General features: G+C 48.3%; 1 protein-coding gene across 4 annotated transcripts; it reads right to left on the bottom strand.

The window, feature by feature from the left end:
* EFCAB1 (EF-hand calcium binding domain 1) lies at positions 1,335-12,958 on the bottom strand. Of its 4 annotated transcripts, none has more exons than XM_013996764.2 (7): positions 12,715-12,958; positions 12,506-12,621; positions 5,573-5,731; positions 4,765-4,869; positions 4,024-4,175; positions 3,665-3,769; positions 1,335-1,443 (listed from the first exon to the last, which is right to left on the bottom strand). In XM_013996764.2, exons 1-7 carry the CDS (start codon positions 12,774-12,776, stop codon positions 1,384-1,386), a joined length of 759 nt encoding a protein of 252 aa, XP_013852218.1. In that variant the 5' UTR covers positions 12,777-12,958; the 3' UTR covers positions 1,335-1,383. The 4 variants fall into 4 exon arrangements, with proteins under 4 accessions (XP_013852218.1, XP_020945075.1, XP_013852217.1 ...); XM_021089416.1 differs by adding an exon at positions 9,393-11,745 and having other exon boundaries at positions 12,506-12,948; XM_013996763.2 differs by having other exon boundaries at positions 12,506-12,951.

Below are 14,506 nucleotides of genomic sequence, written 5' to 3'. Positions count from 1 at the left end.
AAAGAAAAAAAAAAAAAAAGAGAGAGAAGAATAATACAACCAAAAAAGTAAAAGCAGGAGTTTCTGTGTGGCTGAGTGGGTTAAGGATCCACCATTGTCACTGCAGTAGCTCTGGTTGCGACTGTGGTACAGGTTCAATCCCTGGCCAGAGAATTTACACATGCAGTGGGTGTGTACAAAAAATTTAAAAGCATATTGTGTTGCATTTTTTATACCTACTCCAGATAGAAAAATTAGACCAAAGTCTACCTATCCAGGAATCTAAAATGTTAGGAAAATACTTGGACTGCATTAATTTTTCACACAACGTATTCTTTTGCTTAAGCCTAATGAAGCACGTGCAGTAACAGAAGATTTAGTGTCTTGTGCAGCCTCTAAGAGTTCATGTGTGGACACAAGAGAGACCATACGGGGCCCTCAGTGTGCTCTGGAGAGTCTCCCAGGAGAAGATGGTGGCTGCAGGGGCAGAACCAGGCCTGGTGCCTATGGGCACCTGCTGGACAGCGGAAGCAGATGGGAGCTCCTGGTTGGTGGGCACAGTGGGATGCGGGCCTGCGTGAGGGGCTGCACAAGGAGGTCCCAGGTAGGGGTGCACCCAGGCGCAGGGCAGGGGGGGCACCCGGAACCGAACGGAATGGGCTCTGTGTTCAGGATGACCCCAGAGGGCAGCTGAAAGCCTGGCCAGGCCCCAGCCATCTGACCCAGGGGAGAGCCCCCGTCCCTCCCCAGAGGCGGGTTTGCCTTGTAGGCTTTGTACTCTCCATGCATGGTGCCTGTCCTGGATGCTGGCTGGGCCTCAGATGCCCCACAGCTAGGCTGTCAGGTGAAGCCCCAAACTGTAACACAGATGATGGGAGCACAGGCTAAGAAGCCCCAAACAGTGACACACATGGTGGGAGCAGGAGCTCCATGTCCCAGGTCTCGGCAGAGCCAGCAGAGAGGTGACAGACACTAAAGGGAGAACCATTGCCCTTCAGAAGCCATCCTGATTGTTTGCTGCTCAGAGTGAATTCAGTGGCTTCTGTGACTGCTGACCGCATGTCCAGCATCCTTGTGACGTGAAGAGGACAACTCATGGTGCTGTGACTTCTGTGCTCACTGAATCCACACAGACGTCTCTTGGCCGTTACGTGCATGGCAGGTTCTCCAGCTGATGACACACCCTCTGCGGTTAACTTGCCCACCACACCCAACCACGTCTCATCAGCAACTTCTCGCCTTCATCTATTCGACTTGCGTCTTACACCAAGTGAATGATGCATGTCTGCCAACCCCGCCCCAAACACACAATTCAGCATCACCTCCTGAGCTAAGCAGGAAAAACTCACAACACACACGCGCCTCTTTTTTTTACTCACTTGAGACAGCAAGATATTTGGGAATTCACACCTCACCAAATTCATTTGGGTCTTTGAATACTTGGGCTTCAAATTCTTTCTGGCTCTGTAAAGAAAAAGTGCTCAAATTAGTATAGATTTCCAAAAATGTACCAAGGAGAAAGCTCTGTGTGTCCCCTGATGTCTGAAGAGACAGGTGGTGCCAAGGAGGAGTCCTTTGTGGCCTGGGGTCTCCACTCACAGAAGCCGCCTTTGCTCTAGCCCTGGGTGTGTTCTGGGCCAGAACTCGGGGGGTTCAGCTCACTGCAGGAGGACTCATCGATGGCGGCGGGGCTGCAGGGTGGCCAGGAGGCGCTGGGCCAGGGGGAAGCTGGATGGAGGGCTGGGCTGGGGAAGGGATGAGGTCAAGTGAGACAGGAACCCAAGAGCTGAACACTTGGGATTTATTAGCGAGGAGGGTGCGGTGAGCTTGGCAAGGGCAGTTTCAAGAGTGGATGAGGAGTGCTGGTCACGGGCCATAAACGTGGGATATTCTTCTGAGACACCTGCTAAGGAAAGGCAGGCCCTGGACAGAAGAGAGCGGCATGTGGAGTGGGGGGATCTCTCCTTTTCTTTCTTTCTTTCCTCCCTTCCCCCCTTCTCTTTGGTCTGTCAGATGGGACGGGTTTAGAACTGTTTAGATTCTGATGGGAGGGTTCTAGTAGTGACGGAAGAGGTTGAGGATGTGGGTAAACGATGGGGTTCCTGAGTAGACGGAAGGGCAGAGATCCAGGGCTCTGTGCCAGGCCTTTCTGAGCTTTTCCTCTCTGTCCACCCACCCACCCACTCATCCAACCATCCACCCACCCATCCATCTATCCACTCAATATTTATGAGGCACTTACTACATGCTACACACAACATATGAGGAAATATGGTGAAAAAAGCAAGTTCCTGCCCTTAGGGAGCCGACACCTACGTATTAGACAGACACTAATTAAGTGGGTAAATATAACCTAAGACAGGGACTGTGAAGACAAAGAAGCCGGTCAGGGGTGGAGAGAGTAGTTCAGATGGTCACCAGCCTCGGAGCAGAGACTGCATGAGGGGAAGTGCTCCGGACAGGGGCTCTGGTGAGGGCAGGGCGGCAGGTGGGGGCTGGGAGGTTCCAGAGAGGAGGGAGCAGGCGCTGTGGCTGGAGGGAGGAGGGGCCCTGGGAGACCTCAGAGCCTGCGGGGTGGGTGGGGTACAGCCTGGGGGGGGGGCACCAGAGCGTTTTCTGTCTTTAATCACACCAGACACTGGAGAAGTCAGTAGGGGACCAGAGTGGAAGCAGGAAGGCTAGTGACCTAGGCTTGGGGACTGATGACAGCAGCTTGACAGAGGCTGGTACCAACAGAGGCTGGTGGCAGAAGAGCTCACTCTCGGGTTACTGGGGAGGAGGAGCAAACGGTGTTGTCAGAGAGAAGGTTAGGGTGATCCTGGGTTTCTGACAGGGTGTGGGTGTCCTCTGCAGAGCCAGGGAAGACGGGGGTGGGGTAAGGTGGGGGCAAGCCTGGGGGGAGCCAGGGCTTCGGTAGGATGGTCTACTCCGCACGTTAAAGACAGCTGGAGGTACAGCCTGGAGGCAGGGGGTGGGTAGACATCACGCCCCCTGCTTAAAGCCCTCCAACAAATCCTCGTAACCTTCAAGACAGTCCAGTCCTGAGCTCTGGGGGGACTCAGCCGCTCTGGGCCCCCAGCCTCGTCATCATCCCAAACCAGGTGTTCTTTTAACCTGGTTCCTTTGTCACCCCCTTGCCCGCTATGCCATCACCATCCCTCTGCTTAGACTGGTCCTCCCCAGATGGACCTGGCTGACCACTGTATCCTTAACGACCCAGGGGGCCCTCCCTGTCCTGTCAGCCATTCACCGGTCTCTCCCTGCAGCCGATTTGGAGCCCTTCTTGACGGCACACACCCGTGGGCTCCACAACCACGCACTGTGAACCCAGACAAGTTCCTTAAACTCTCCAAGCCTCAGTTTCCCCACCTGTGAAATGGGGATATAACACCACCCACTGCCCAGAGCTGTTGGGATGACAGGAAGCCATGTGGGCCCAGCCTAGGGCAGTGCTGGCGGCTGGTGTGCTGCTCAGGCACTGTTAGCGCAATGATGCTACCACATGGCTGGGCCTCTGTGTTGGCTTTTCCAGGGACACATAAGCCTGCAGTGCAGCTCTTGGGCTTTTCGTCTGTTTCTGGCCCACACTGGGCTTCAGTGATTGATCCAGCCCCCCACCAGACCAAGGCCGGGGGCTGCTCCCACATGGCTGTGGGTCGGAGCTGAGCGGAGCGGCACCCGTTACCTTTGGGTCAGGCAGACACGGTCCAAATGCCTCCAGCAGAAGAGCCTCTTCTCTCACGGCTGCTTCGTAGTCTGGGAACGACAGCTTCCCGTCGTGGTCGTGGTCCTAGGGCGGCAGCCACGTGGCGGTTAGCGTGAGAGGCTCTCGAGCCAGACACACTTCTCAGGTGTCTACACGAGGAAGGCGTCAGAGAAGTAAGAGACTAAACTGCTGCGGCTAAAGGAATATCCTGGCACGGGAGCACGAGTCAAGGGCTTTGTTTCGCCAAGAGGAGTCCACAGCTCCTATGATCCGAATTCCCACTTGTGTCCCGTACCTGGCCCGTGGATTTTGACCGTCAGGCCGAAACTGCCACTCACCATCTTCTTCAGCGTGATCTCCACCAGGTCCTTGATGCCCTCGTCCGGGTCCTCCTCCGACGGCTGCTTGAGGAGGCTGTTCTTCAGCATGTGGACCATCTCCTCCTTGGAGATGAAGCCGTCACCGTTCAAGTCAAACACTTCAAAGCAATCTTTGAAAACAACCAGTGCGGGTTTGCCGCCATCCGTGGGGGCGTTGGCTCTGCTGCTTTTCAAGGTCCCCGGGGCTAAGGTGCTGCCAGGCCTCAGCCAACCGCCTCCCACAGTCAACTGGCCTCCCGGACACGCCCTGCTCTCAGCCGTGAAGAGCAAGCCAGGGAGCGACAGCCTAACATGTCCTTCTCAGGAAACATCGAGATGTGATGCTTAAACAGACTTGGAACTATTCAGGAATTAACCAAGCATCAGAAACTAGAATTAATGTTCCCTACTTTTAAGATTACAGGTCAGGACATGAAATACCTAAAACATTAAATAGCTAATCCTACGTGTGTGCACGCACAGACAGCCTGGCGGTCTGGCTCAGCACGGGCTCCCTCTCAGAAGCTCCCGACTTGCCTTTCTGTTAAGTTTGTCAACTCTTATTATTGACTTGAATCTGTTTCGTACAAGAGGCTAACGGGAATTCACACCAACCAAACAACAAAGTCCACCTCCCCGGCACGGCTGGAGGGTACTGATTTACAGTTTTGAGATATATTCACCATAAAGCACTAGCACTAGCATAACGTGACCTCTTACATTTCATTTTTTCTTCCAAAGTTCCTCGAAGAAACACCGACAATCCGTAAACCCACTCTGAGACACTTACGCAGCCATCATTGTCTTTATCAAAACCGCGGAACACTGCAAGGAGAGAGCAGAACAGGACGCTTGAGCTGCATTTTTATTCCCTCCATGGGTCTGCACAGGCTGTATTCACTTTCAAAGTCTAGGCAAAGCTTCACAACCGCAGGGTCCAACGTTTTCATCTGCCAAAGGAGGAAACTAAGACATCACAACACTGGAAAACCCTTTCACTTACATGTTTACATTTTTCCTACATACTTTGTGGGAGCCAGAAAATTCTGCATATCTAAATAGACTAATCAACAATTAACACAGAAATTGGTATATTAAATATGTTGATCTGTGAACATGAAAGATATGATTTTCTATTTTGATATTGAAGGGAAGTAATGCTATTACATGACAGATAAGATTAAATCAATTTTCCCTGAAATGCTCTTGATGATGTAAGGAAATTTCAATGTCCCTTAAAAACTGGGTTTTATTATTCTATTTACTAAGAAGCAATAGAAAGAGTTGGGGTTTTCTGACATAAAGTAAGGGAGACTCAGTTGCTGATTTGACTTCGTCCTCTTCTTAAATTCACAAGCAGAGTGGTTGCTATCTCCTCCCTATGAGTACAAAGATTAAACTCTTCCATTCAAGTGGAACTGGGACCGAAGAACGTGAAGCTTCCTACCAAGGCCATGTCCAAACTCCAAACTGTCTTTTTTTCCAGCTGCAGCTGGACCTGAGCATCCGGACACGGCCGCCCTCCTACCTCTGTCCATGATCATGTCATCCGTCATCCCAAACGTCACGTGCAGGATGTTCCGAAAGGCGTTCCTGTCGAGCCCGACAACCACGCCCTGCCGCTCCGTCACATCCCCCACCAAGTTGTAGAAAAGGCTGATAAGACATTTTACTTCAAATTTATTAACTGTGAAAGAAAAAATGCAGATATAACAACATGCATTTAATCCATCTTTAATTCCCAGCTTTAACTCTGCACAAGTGAGTTTACAGACAGCAGCGCCAGGCCGTCTACAGGCATCCATTGTGAGATTCACGCCCATCAGAGCAACTGAGAGTTGCTGAGACCGCCCTAAGGTCAGAGCAGTGTCTTTCCCCAAACAGACAGAGTTCATTGGGTCACGTTCAGGGAAAGGAAGATTACACTAGTCCAGGCACCTGAACAGCGACTGCAGGTATGGTTCTAACCTTTACCAGGCAGTAGAGGCACAGGTCCAAGCCAGCATGCGATGCTATGGGCGGGAATTTTCCAGCATTTCCATCACAAGCACCCATGAGCTTCCAGCATTTCCATCATAGGCCTCCACGAGCTTTACAATTTAACATTGCTCTGGCCCCCAAACCAGGCAACAACCTTCACTGCACATGAACCTTTTGGACGCCTAAGCTAGGTTTCAGAAATCAGCACCACTTATCACCTCTTTCCCAACCAAGGGTTGAAGCTCATGCTAGCACTCATTATGCTCTTGCGGGGAGTGTGAAAGTTAACACGTAACTGACCAGCAGCCTTGGAGGATGGGCGTTTTGTCTAGAGGGTGTGCATACACACGCACACTTGCCATTCACACAATTGTGTAAAGAGTGGTATTTGCATACATGAAGCCAAGGGTGTCCCAAGCTGTGGAGGTGGAAGGGCTAGTGTCTGGCATTGAGAAGATAAAAGTGGTTTAAAAACAAGGCACAGGTGTAAGACTTGGAAGATTTTATTTCAAAACAAGATGAAACAGGGACGAATTCTATGGGCATAAAAAAGAAGAGCAAAGAAATAGACGAGTCACACTCCATCTTGCAGCCGGACAGGCTTGAGGATGACCTCTGGTTTAGGCACCACATTTAAGAGAGATGTTTAAAACTTTGGAAAATAAATGACTTAGTAAATAAAGTGATAAATAGCAGAAAAGAATAAAAATGTTATAACTTAAAAAGAACTGTTATTTGCCATAGAAAATGGTATGTCACTGCCTCGAAAAGCTAAACATAGAATTCTACGTGATCCAGTGATTCCATTTCTGGGTATTTACCCCAAAGACTTGAAAGCAGGGACTCTGATACTTGCACGCCAATGTTCAAGGCAGCATTATTCACGACAGGCAAAAGCTGGACGCAACCCGGGTGTCCGTGGATGGAAGAACAAGATGTGGTCCATTCACACAAGGGGTATGATTCAGCTTTAAAAAGGAAGGAAATTGTGACACGTACTACAACAGGCATGAATTGTGAAGATCACGCTGAGTGAAAGAGCCAGACAAAAAGGACCAACATTATATGATATCACTTATACGACATACAGGAGAATAGTGGGGGCTGGGGCCGGGGGAGGAAAGGGGGAAGTTACAGCTCAGTGGAGACAGAGTTTCAGCTGGGAAGGTGAACCAGTCCTGGAGATGGATAGTGGAGATGGTCGCACAGCAGGAATGCACTTAATGCCACAGACCTGGACTCTTAAAACAGTTTAAATGGCAAATTTTATGTTATACATATTTAATCACAATTAAAAACTCTAAAAATGAAGAGATGCTTTTCTTTCTTGGGAAAGAAAAGACTTGCATGAAGAATGACACAGTCTGTGTAGTATATGAAATGCTAGCTGAGAGGATATTGATTAGCAATTTTTCCATCTTAGCCAAATTAAAAATGAAAGAATATTAGCTTAATTTATTATCTAAAGGATCCAAGATGGGTAATTTTACATAGAAAAAATTCTCTTGCTGAATGAAATGTTCTTAAACTCAGGAATACAATACTAAATGAAATTAGGGAAATTCAAGAATGGATTTTCATCTTTTTAGATTGGTAGAAGCCTGGTGGATTAACTAGACCACTGCTTAAGAGTCTCTGATCCTACAAAATTTATCCATTTCATCCTGGTTGGCTTGTGACCTCATAACTAAAAGAAAATCTGACTTTAGAAAAAAGTTTCTTGTTTAAAGAAACTTGAAATTATTATAATGTCCATGATCTGTCACTATTTCTGTAGAATTTTACTAGTAATCATGACAGTTTTTTTTTTTTTTTTTTTAAGGGCTGCACCCATGGCATATGGAAGTTCCCAGGCTAGGGGGTGAATCAGAGTTGCAGCTGTGGCCTACACCACAACTCACAGCAATGCCAGATCCCTGACCCACTGATCGAGGCCAGGGATCGAACCCGCATCCTTGTGAATACTAGTTGGATTCGTTTCCGCTGCGCCACAATGGGAACTCCTCATCACGGTTCTCAAGGCTTACTTTAAACATTTTATGTAATGACAAAAACCAAAAGGTTGACTGGTTTTCTTGCCATGTTTTCATTTATCTTTTAATACAGTCACAGAATATCTGCAACACACTGCAAACTCACTTGAAAAGGGACTAAATCAAATTCAGTGTTGTGTACAGCAGTTACTGCATTGTTTATTCAAAATATTTACTAGATGTTTTAAGATATGGCCTTTTCCCAGAAATGCAAGTATTTTGAGAAAAACAAAAGGCCAAAATTCTCATCAGATTATAATAACCATAACATCTTAAATTATGGGATGATTTTTTAAAAAAAATTTAAGATGCGTATACAAACCATAACTTTTTTTTCCCAGCACCATCCTAAGAGCATTTCCTACCACTCATTATGTTAGACACCAAGTATGATTAGAAGGCACCAGATCACATAATCTCTAGAATTACCTCAAAACATGCTTGTTACTCCTTCTCTGCACAGTGGGAGTGGTCTTTGGATTATGGCTTCTATTTTTCCAAGGGGTCAGTAGTTTTGCAATCAGCACACAACTTAAAAGCTTGCTCTTCGGACAAGATCTTTGTCTAAACCATAGCCAAAGCTGCTTTGCCCAAGCACGGTTCTGTTTTTCAGTCTGAATATAATTCTAAATTTACCTATGAAATTCTAGGACCCACTTTTCAGGATATGTGTGAGATGGGAGCAGACACTTTAGTAGATGTTCATCTTGCCACCTGCCACATCTCCTTTGCTTTGCTGGAAAGCGGGGTCTCCGTGTGTAGCTTTGTTGAGCTCTTTGGTTTCCAAGCACATCTCCTTGCTCTGAGATACAGGCTCGTTGCTGCTCCATGTCATCTTTCCTAAAGATGCTCAGCCACCAACAACCATTTTTCCCTATGGATCTCTTGGTAATTTCCAGAACATGGACCTTGCCAGGTGATTTGCTCTACGAAGAGCTAGAAAGCAGGTGTCTGTTGGTTCTGCTTTTCTTGAGTCTGTTCGGTTTGGGTCCTTGTTTTCCACTTGTGTCTGAGGCTTAAACCACCTGTGTCTCCAAGTTACATATATCACAGTTCTATAACGTAAGAGTATGTTAAGGGACGGTTTGAGAAGCAAGTGCGTGCCAAGTGTGGGAGTGATGAACTAGACGCCTGGGTACCTGGAAATGCTCAAGATCATGAATGGGCATGGGTGGGCGTGGGGGGCACCCCCAAGGAGCTGATGCAGGGATTCCCTTCTAGACTTCTCAGGGTCGGGCGTGGAGGGGGCTCCGCCTCAGGCTCTGCAGGCAGGACACTAGCATTGTGGACCTGGCCCAGGAGCCTCTGCCCATCCGACACTTGATTCTTACTTACAGTGCTTGCAATCTTTAGTTAAGGATTCCGTCAGCTTCTGCAGCTTCTTGCGATTCATGCCTGGCGCTCGGGGAACCGGGCTGTGGCCGGTGTCCACGCGCGGCTGTTGGATCCTCGCGAGCCCTGAGCCTGGGGCTGCCGGCGGGTCTCCACTGCGCGTGCGCGGCCCTAACAAGCAGGGTAGCCATGGCAACGGATAGGCGACCGCCGATTGGCTGCCGGGTTGGGGCGTGCACAGTCCTAACAGGCGGCGTGGCCATAGCAACGTCTGGGCGGCCGTCGATTGGCTGCCGAGCCGGCGCAGTCTCACTGCGAGGGCCAGCCTGGGGCGCTGGGGCCGCTTTCTGACTGTGACGTCCGGGCTGACTTTCCAGGTGTAGCTGGTTAGGGTTCACAGCCCCATGCCTGACCGCACCCTGGGTCCCCGAGGTCTCATCTTTGGTGCGTGCGGCCACTGCTCTGCAGAAGCAGAAGGGCGGGCGAGGGACTTGCTCTCAGTCCTTTTCCTCTGATGTCAGGTGGGAGTCCGCAAGGAGTTATCTTCCAGTTTTGGGTGATGTTATTGAGATCAAAAGGAACTTGGAATAGTTGTTTGTTTTCCCCTCATTCATTCTTGAGGTGGGGGTGGAGGCTGTCAGTGGAGTCTGGAGAAAACCCCTGGCGATTTTTAAGCTGGTTAAAGAGGCACCCTCCCAAACGAAGGCAAGCTGATAACTGACACTAGCTTTGGGATACAGCCTGACCTTGCTTTCCTGGAAAATATCCCGGTAAAACGGATCCTTTAGTTATTTGAAAGACAGTTTCTGTGACTGCAAACAAAGGGTAGTCTTCACATCTTTAAGAGGACCTTCTGTTCTGAACACAGATGAGACACCCACCCTCTTTGAATTAGAACCGCAAAAACATGGGTTAGCTTCGTCTTGAGCACAAAACCTAGAATATTCTGCAACGTGTCACTTGTTGAGCCTCGGAAATGAGATACAAATTGTTATTTGTCTTTTATAAAATAATGCAAGTTATTTTATAGTACATGTACTGTCATTGTTAAACTGAAAGTAGAAAAATTCTGCCAACCGTTAACACCCAACTGAGGTTTTTGACTTTCTTTCCATGTTCCATTTGTTTGTTGAATGGAGGGTTGGGATGCTGTTTGAAATCAAGGTGAGGATGCTTGGTGAAGGCAGGACCTGTATGATCCTAAAGCAAATTCCCTGAGAACAGTTAACTGATATGAAATGATAGTGATGGGATTGTAGGGAACAAATGGGGGAGGGATCAACCTCATACACTCACCCCAAAACCTGGGTGACTCCTGTCAGATGACAGAGCCGAGGCAAACCTTTAGTGAACCGCTGTAGGGCTCCTTCTAAACACAAGCAACTTGAAGATTAGTGGTCACTGGTCAATAAGAGAAGCTGTGAGCCCCTCCTCTCCTACCAGGTGCGCCAAAGGGACACCACAGGTGGGAGTCCCTCATGGGCAGGTGCCTCGGCAGACAAACACTGCGAGGTCCTTGTGCACCAGGGCCAGCAGCTCTGGCTCTGTTCTTCCTTCACAAGCTTCAGGCCTACCCCCCCTCCCCCAGCCCCATTCCCTTAAAGTGGAAAAGCCGAGGAAGGGCTGGTAGAAGTCAAATCTACCAGCAAAAGTCCCGAGCCTACTGAGAAGCCTTGGTGGGCTCCCCCACCAACCATGTCTTTCCTCCATATTGTCCTTTTAGCCAAATCTTCACAAAGGTGTGGTGGCATCTGTCACTTCTCTGAGCATGGGCTGAGCTCTGGCCTCACTGCAGGTCTGGCAAACCTTTCTCAGGGAGGCAGGTATTTATTAGGGGTGGGTTTTGTCAACATACCGGCAAACTTCAGAGCGTTCACTGCATTCTTGGGACGTTTTCAGGTTTGTATATTCAGACTTTAGAATGAGCCGTGGGCCTGCAGGAGTGTGCTGAGCGTACCTCAAGGCCTGTTGTAATTTCTGTTTGTAGGTTTTGTGGCCTGTGCAGAGTAGACGCAGGTTTTTGTCCCAAGGGCTTTTCTGAGTGAGGCAACTAAGCCTGAACAGTTAGCTCAGATCAAATCAGTCAGCAATTGAATAATCAAAAACTGCTTAATCTGGGCCCTGCTGGAAACACAGAACTTCTCAAAGTTCACGCAGCCCCGAGGGGGTTACTTTTGTGAGTACAAAGTGCATGAAAGTGACTGTGAGAGCTGTCAATGCTAAATTCTGTGTGCAGAGCAGTTTTCTCTTGGGCTCCCAATTCACTGGACTTTCACCATGATAAACAGCTGGGATTCTCAAGGTGAAGAAACTGTTTCACTTAGTGTGGACATTTTATGAGGGAGGCCCTTGGAAGCTGTGTAGGAAATGACATCATAGAGTTGGTTTCCAAGTAACTTACAGATCTATTATGAAAGGACTTTAATAAGAGGAAAAGATAAAGCTTAGTTATCTGCATAAATTACTTTGAGTTGGACCAGTGCTATCCTGTAGGGATAGTGGTGAGCATTCTGGGGTGACTTTAGCCAGCCTGGTCTCTCACCACTTTCTCTCCCCTGATGCTCCTCAGCCCCTCCAGCAGCACTGGGCTGCCCCCCTGCCTGCCCCCCAGGGCCTCTGTCTGCCCTTCACCCCATCCCCACAGGCAGGTCTGTGGAGAGTTTCTAGCTCCATTAGTCAGTCCCTCCTTTTCTCACTCTCACCTGGGGACCAGCTGACCCTCCTGGCTTCACAGAGCTGACCACTGTAGCCAAAGGACACTGCCAGGATCTTCCCACTGCCTGTTCGGTCATGGCCCCGAGCCTGGCTCTGGCTGCTGTGCTGTCCATAGAACTGCCCAAGGGACAAGGCACCCACCCCTTTCTGAGGGGGCCAGAGGGAGAGACAACCGCCTGGCAGTGATCCTGATCCTCTGTGTGGTCACAGGTTTATCCTCAGGCCAGCCTGGTTCTTCCTGGACATCAAAGGCTGCCTGGACCAGGCCCTTCCACCCACACTCCCCATTCCATCGTCTTGGAGTTGCCTCCTCCCTCCACACATTCCTGCTTCCCCACCCCCCCTCCTTTCCTGAGCCCCAGTCTCTCCAACCCCATCAGCTGTGCAACAGCCCCTTTTACCTGTGAACATTTGCTGAACTTGCCTTCTGTGTACAGAGCTTCTCTCCATCTTTCTTCTTGGAAGCCTGCATCCTCCTGAAGATGCTCTCCAGAGGAGGCTGCCCATCTCCTCATTCCTGCTCAGGCACAGCCAGAAGGAAGTCACTGTCATCATGACCCCATGTCTCCTTTTCAGGACCCCATCGGCTCTGCCCTTTCCTCTCACCCACCTTCTCAGGGTGTAGGTAATGCACACGCTCACTGCCACACAGTCCATGCTCTGCTCCTGCATCCGCCGGGAAGCTGCTCATGGGATTTCAGTGTGATGTAGCTAAAACACTGGTCAGTCATGTCGTCCTTCTGCTTAATGTTGAAATGCCTTCTCAGTGCCTGCGAGAAAAACTCCAAGCCAGGAAGCGTGGTTTCCATGGTTCTCAAAGATTTGCCCCTGCCTGGCTTGCATTTCATTTCATATGAGTTTTAGAATAAGCTTGTCAGTTTGTCCTCAAAAAAGGTCGTGCTGAGGTGTTGATTGGGGTTGCATCATATCTATGTAGCAATTTGGGGAGAACCGATGTCTTCATGGTATTGATTTTTTCTGATCCATGAACATGGTATATCTCTCCATTTCTTTAGGTCTTTGTTAGTTTTTCTCAGCATTGCTTTGAGGTTTTAAGTGTACATAGCTGAGCATCAATTTTTACATAAGTTTTTTTTTTTTTTTTTTTTTTTTTTTTTTTTTTTTTTTTTTTTTTTTTGCCATACTCTCAGTGTGTGTAAGTTCCTGGGCCAGGGATAGGACCAGAGCCACAGGAGTTACAACACTGGATCCTTAATCTGCTGATCCATGAGGGAACTTACTTATAAGTTTGGGTTTTTTTTGTTTTGTTTTGTTTTGTTTTTTAGGGCTGCGAGTGTGGCTTATGGAAGGCCCTAGGCTAGGGGTTGAATCAGAGCTATACCTGTGCCACAGTCACAGCAGTGTGGGACCCAAGCCATGTCTGCAACCTGTACCACAGCTCACGGCAACGCCAGATCCCCGACCCACTGAGCGAGGTCAGGGATTGAACCTTCATCTTCATGGATACTAGTTGGATTTGTTTCTGATGCGCCACAACGGGAACTCCCACTTATAAGTATTTTTGATGCTAATATAAAAGCAATATTTAATATGTGATAGTACATAAAATGTAATTGATATTTGCATGTTGCTTTTGTATGCTGGGACCATACTAAACTCATATACTACTTCTATTAGATTTTTTTATAATTATTTAAGATTTTCTATAGCAATGATAATGTTCTTTACAAATAAAGACATTTTTACTTATTTTCCAATCTTCCTTTAATGGTGAAATATTGGGCACTTTCTCTCCAACACGGGGAATGAAGAAAGGGTTCCCGCTTTTGCATTACATGTTCAGCATGATGTTGAAGAGAAGTGTAAGAGCGGAAACCCTTGCTTTGTTTCCTGCACTGGAGGGAATGCACCCAGTAGTTCACCATCATGTGTGGTGTCAGCTGTGCATTTCTCACAGATGCCCTGTGTCAGCTGAGGGAGTTGTGTCTGTCCCACATTTCCTGTTGTGTTTGTCACGCGTGGTTGTTGCGTTTTTACTATTCACCCAGCCCTCCCCCTACTGGTCGTGGCACAGGCATCTCTCTGGTAGATGAGGGCTGCACGTCACAGAAAACACCAGCAAACCTGGATGCCTGTCTTCAAGGAGAGTCAGCAACTCAGAGCTCACCCTGGCCCTTAGTGTTTGTAGTCCCCACAGTGCTCTGAGCAGCGAGCATCAGTGCAGGGGACCCAACATCACATCCTCCTCATTGTGAATCATTGGCTAAGTTTCTTAACATTTCAAGGCTCTATTTTTATAAAATTGACTACATTACTGATGTCCACCTTGAATTAAATTCCTCACTCAAGTATTCTGCCTGTAAATGACTCACTCACTTCATTTCATATCTGGTTTTCTACCTATAGTCTTACACAGTGGTTTTTATTTTGTTTTTTCATTT

Source organism: Sus scrofa, chromosome 4 (genome assembly GCF_000003025.6).
Source record: "Sus scrofa isolate TJ Tabasco breed Duroc chromosome 4, Sscrofa11.1, whole genome shotgun sequence".
Lineage (NCBI taxonomy): Eukaryota > Metazoa > Chordata > Mammalia > Artiodactyla > Suidae > Sus > Sus scrofa.
This window is presented reverse-complemented; position numbering and strand designations above follow the sequence as displayed.

Coding starts and splice junctions, on each gene's coding strand:
- EFCAB1 (XM_013996763.2), bottom strand. CDS start 12,776: ATGCAGGAGCAGAGCATGGACTGTGTGGCAGTGAGCGTGTGCATTACC. Junction 5,732..12,505: donor AGTTCAGCAAATGTTCACAG/GTAAAAGGGGCT, acceptor TTTCTTTCACAG/TTAATAAATTTGAAGTAAAA. Junction 1,444..3,664: donor CGTGTCTGCCTGACCCAAAG/GTAACGGGTGCC, acceptor TTTTCTTTACAG/AGCCAGAAAGAATTTGAAGC.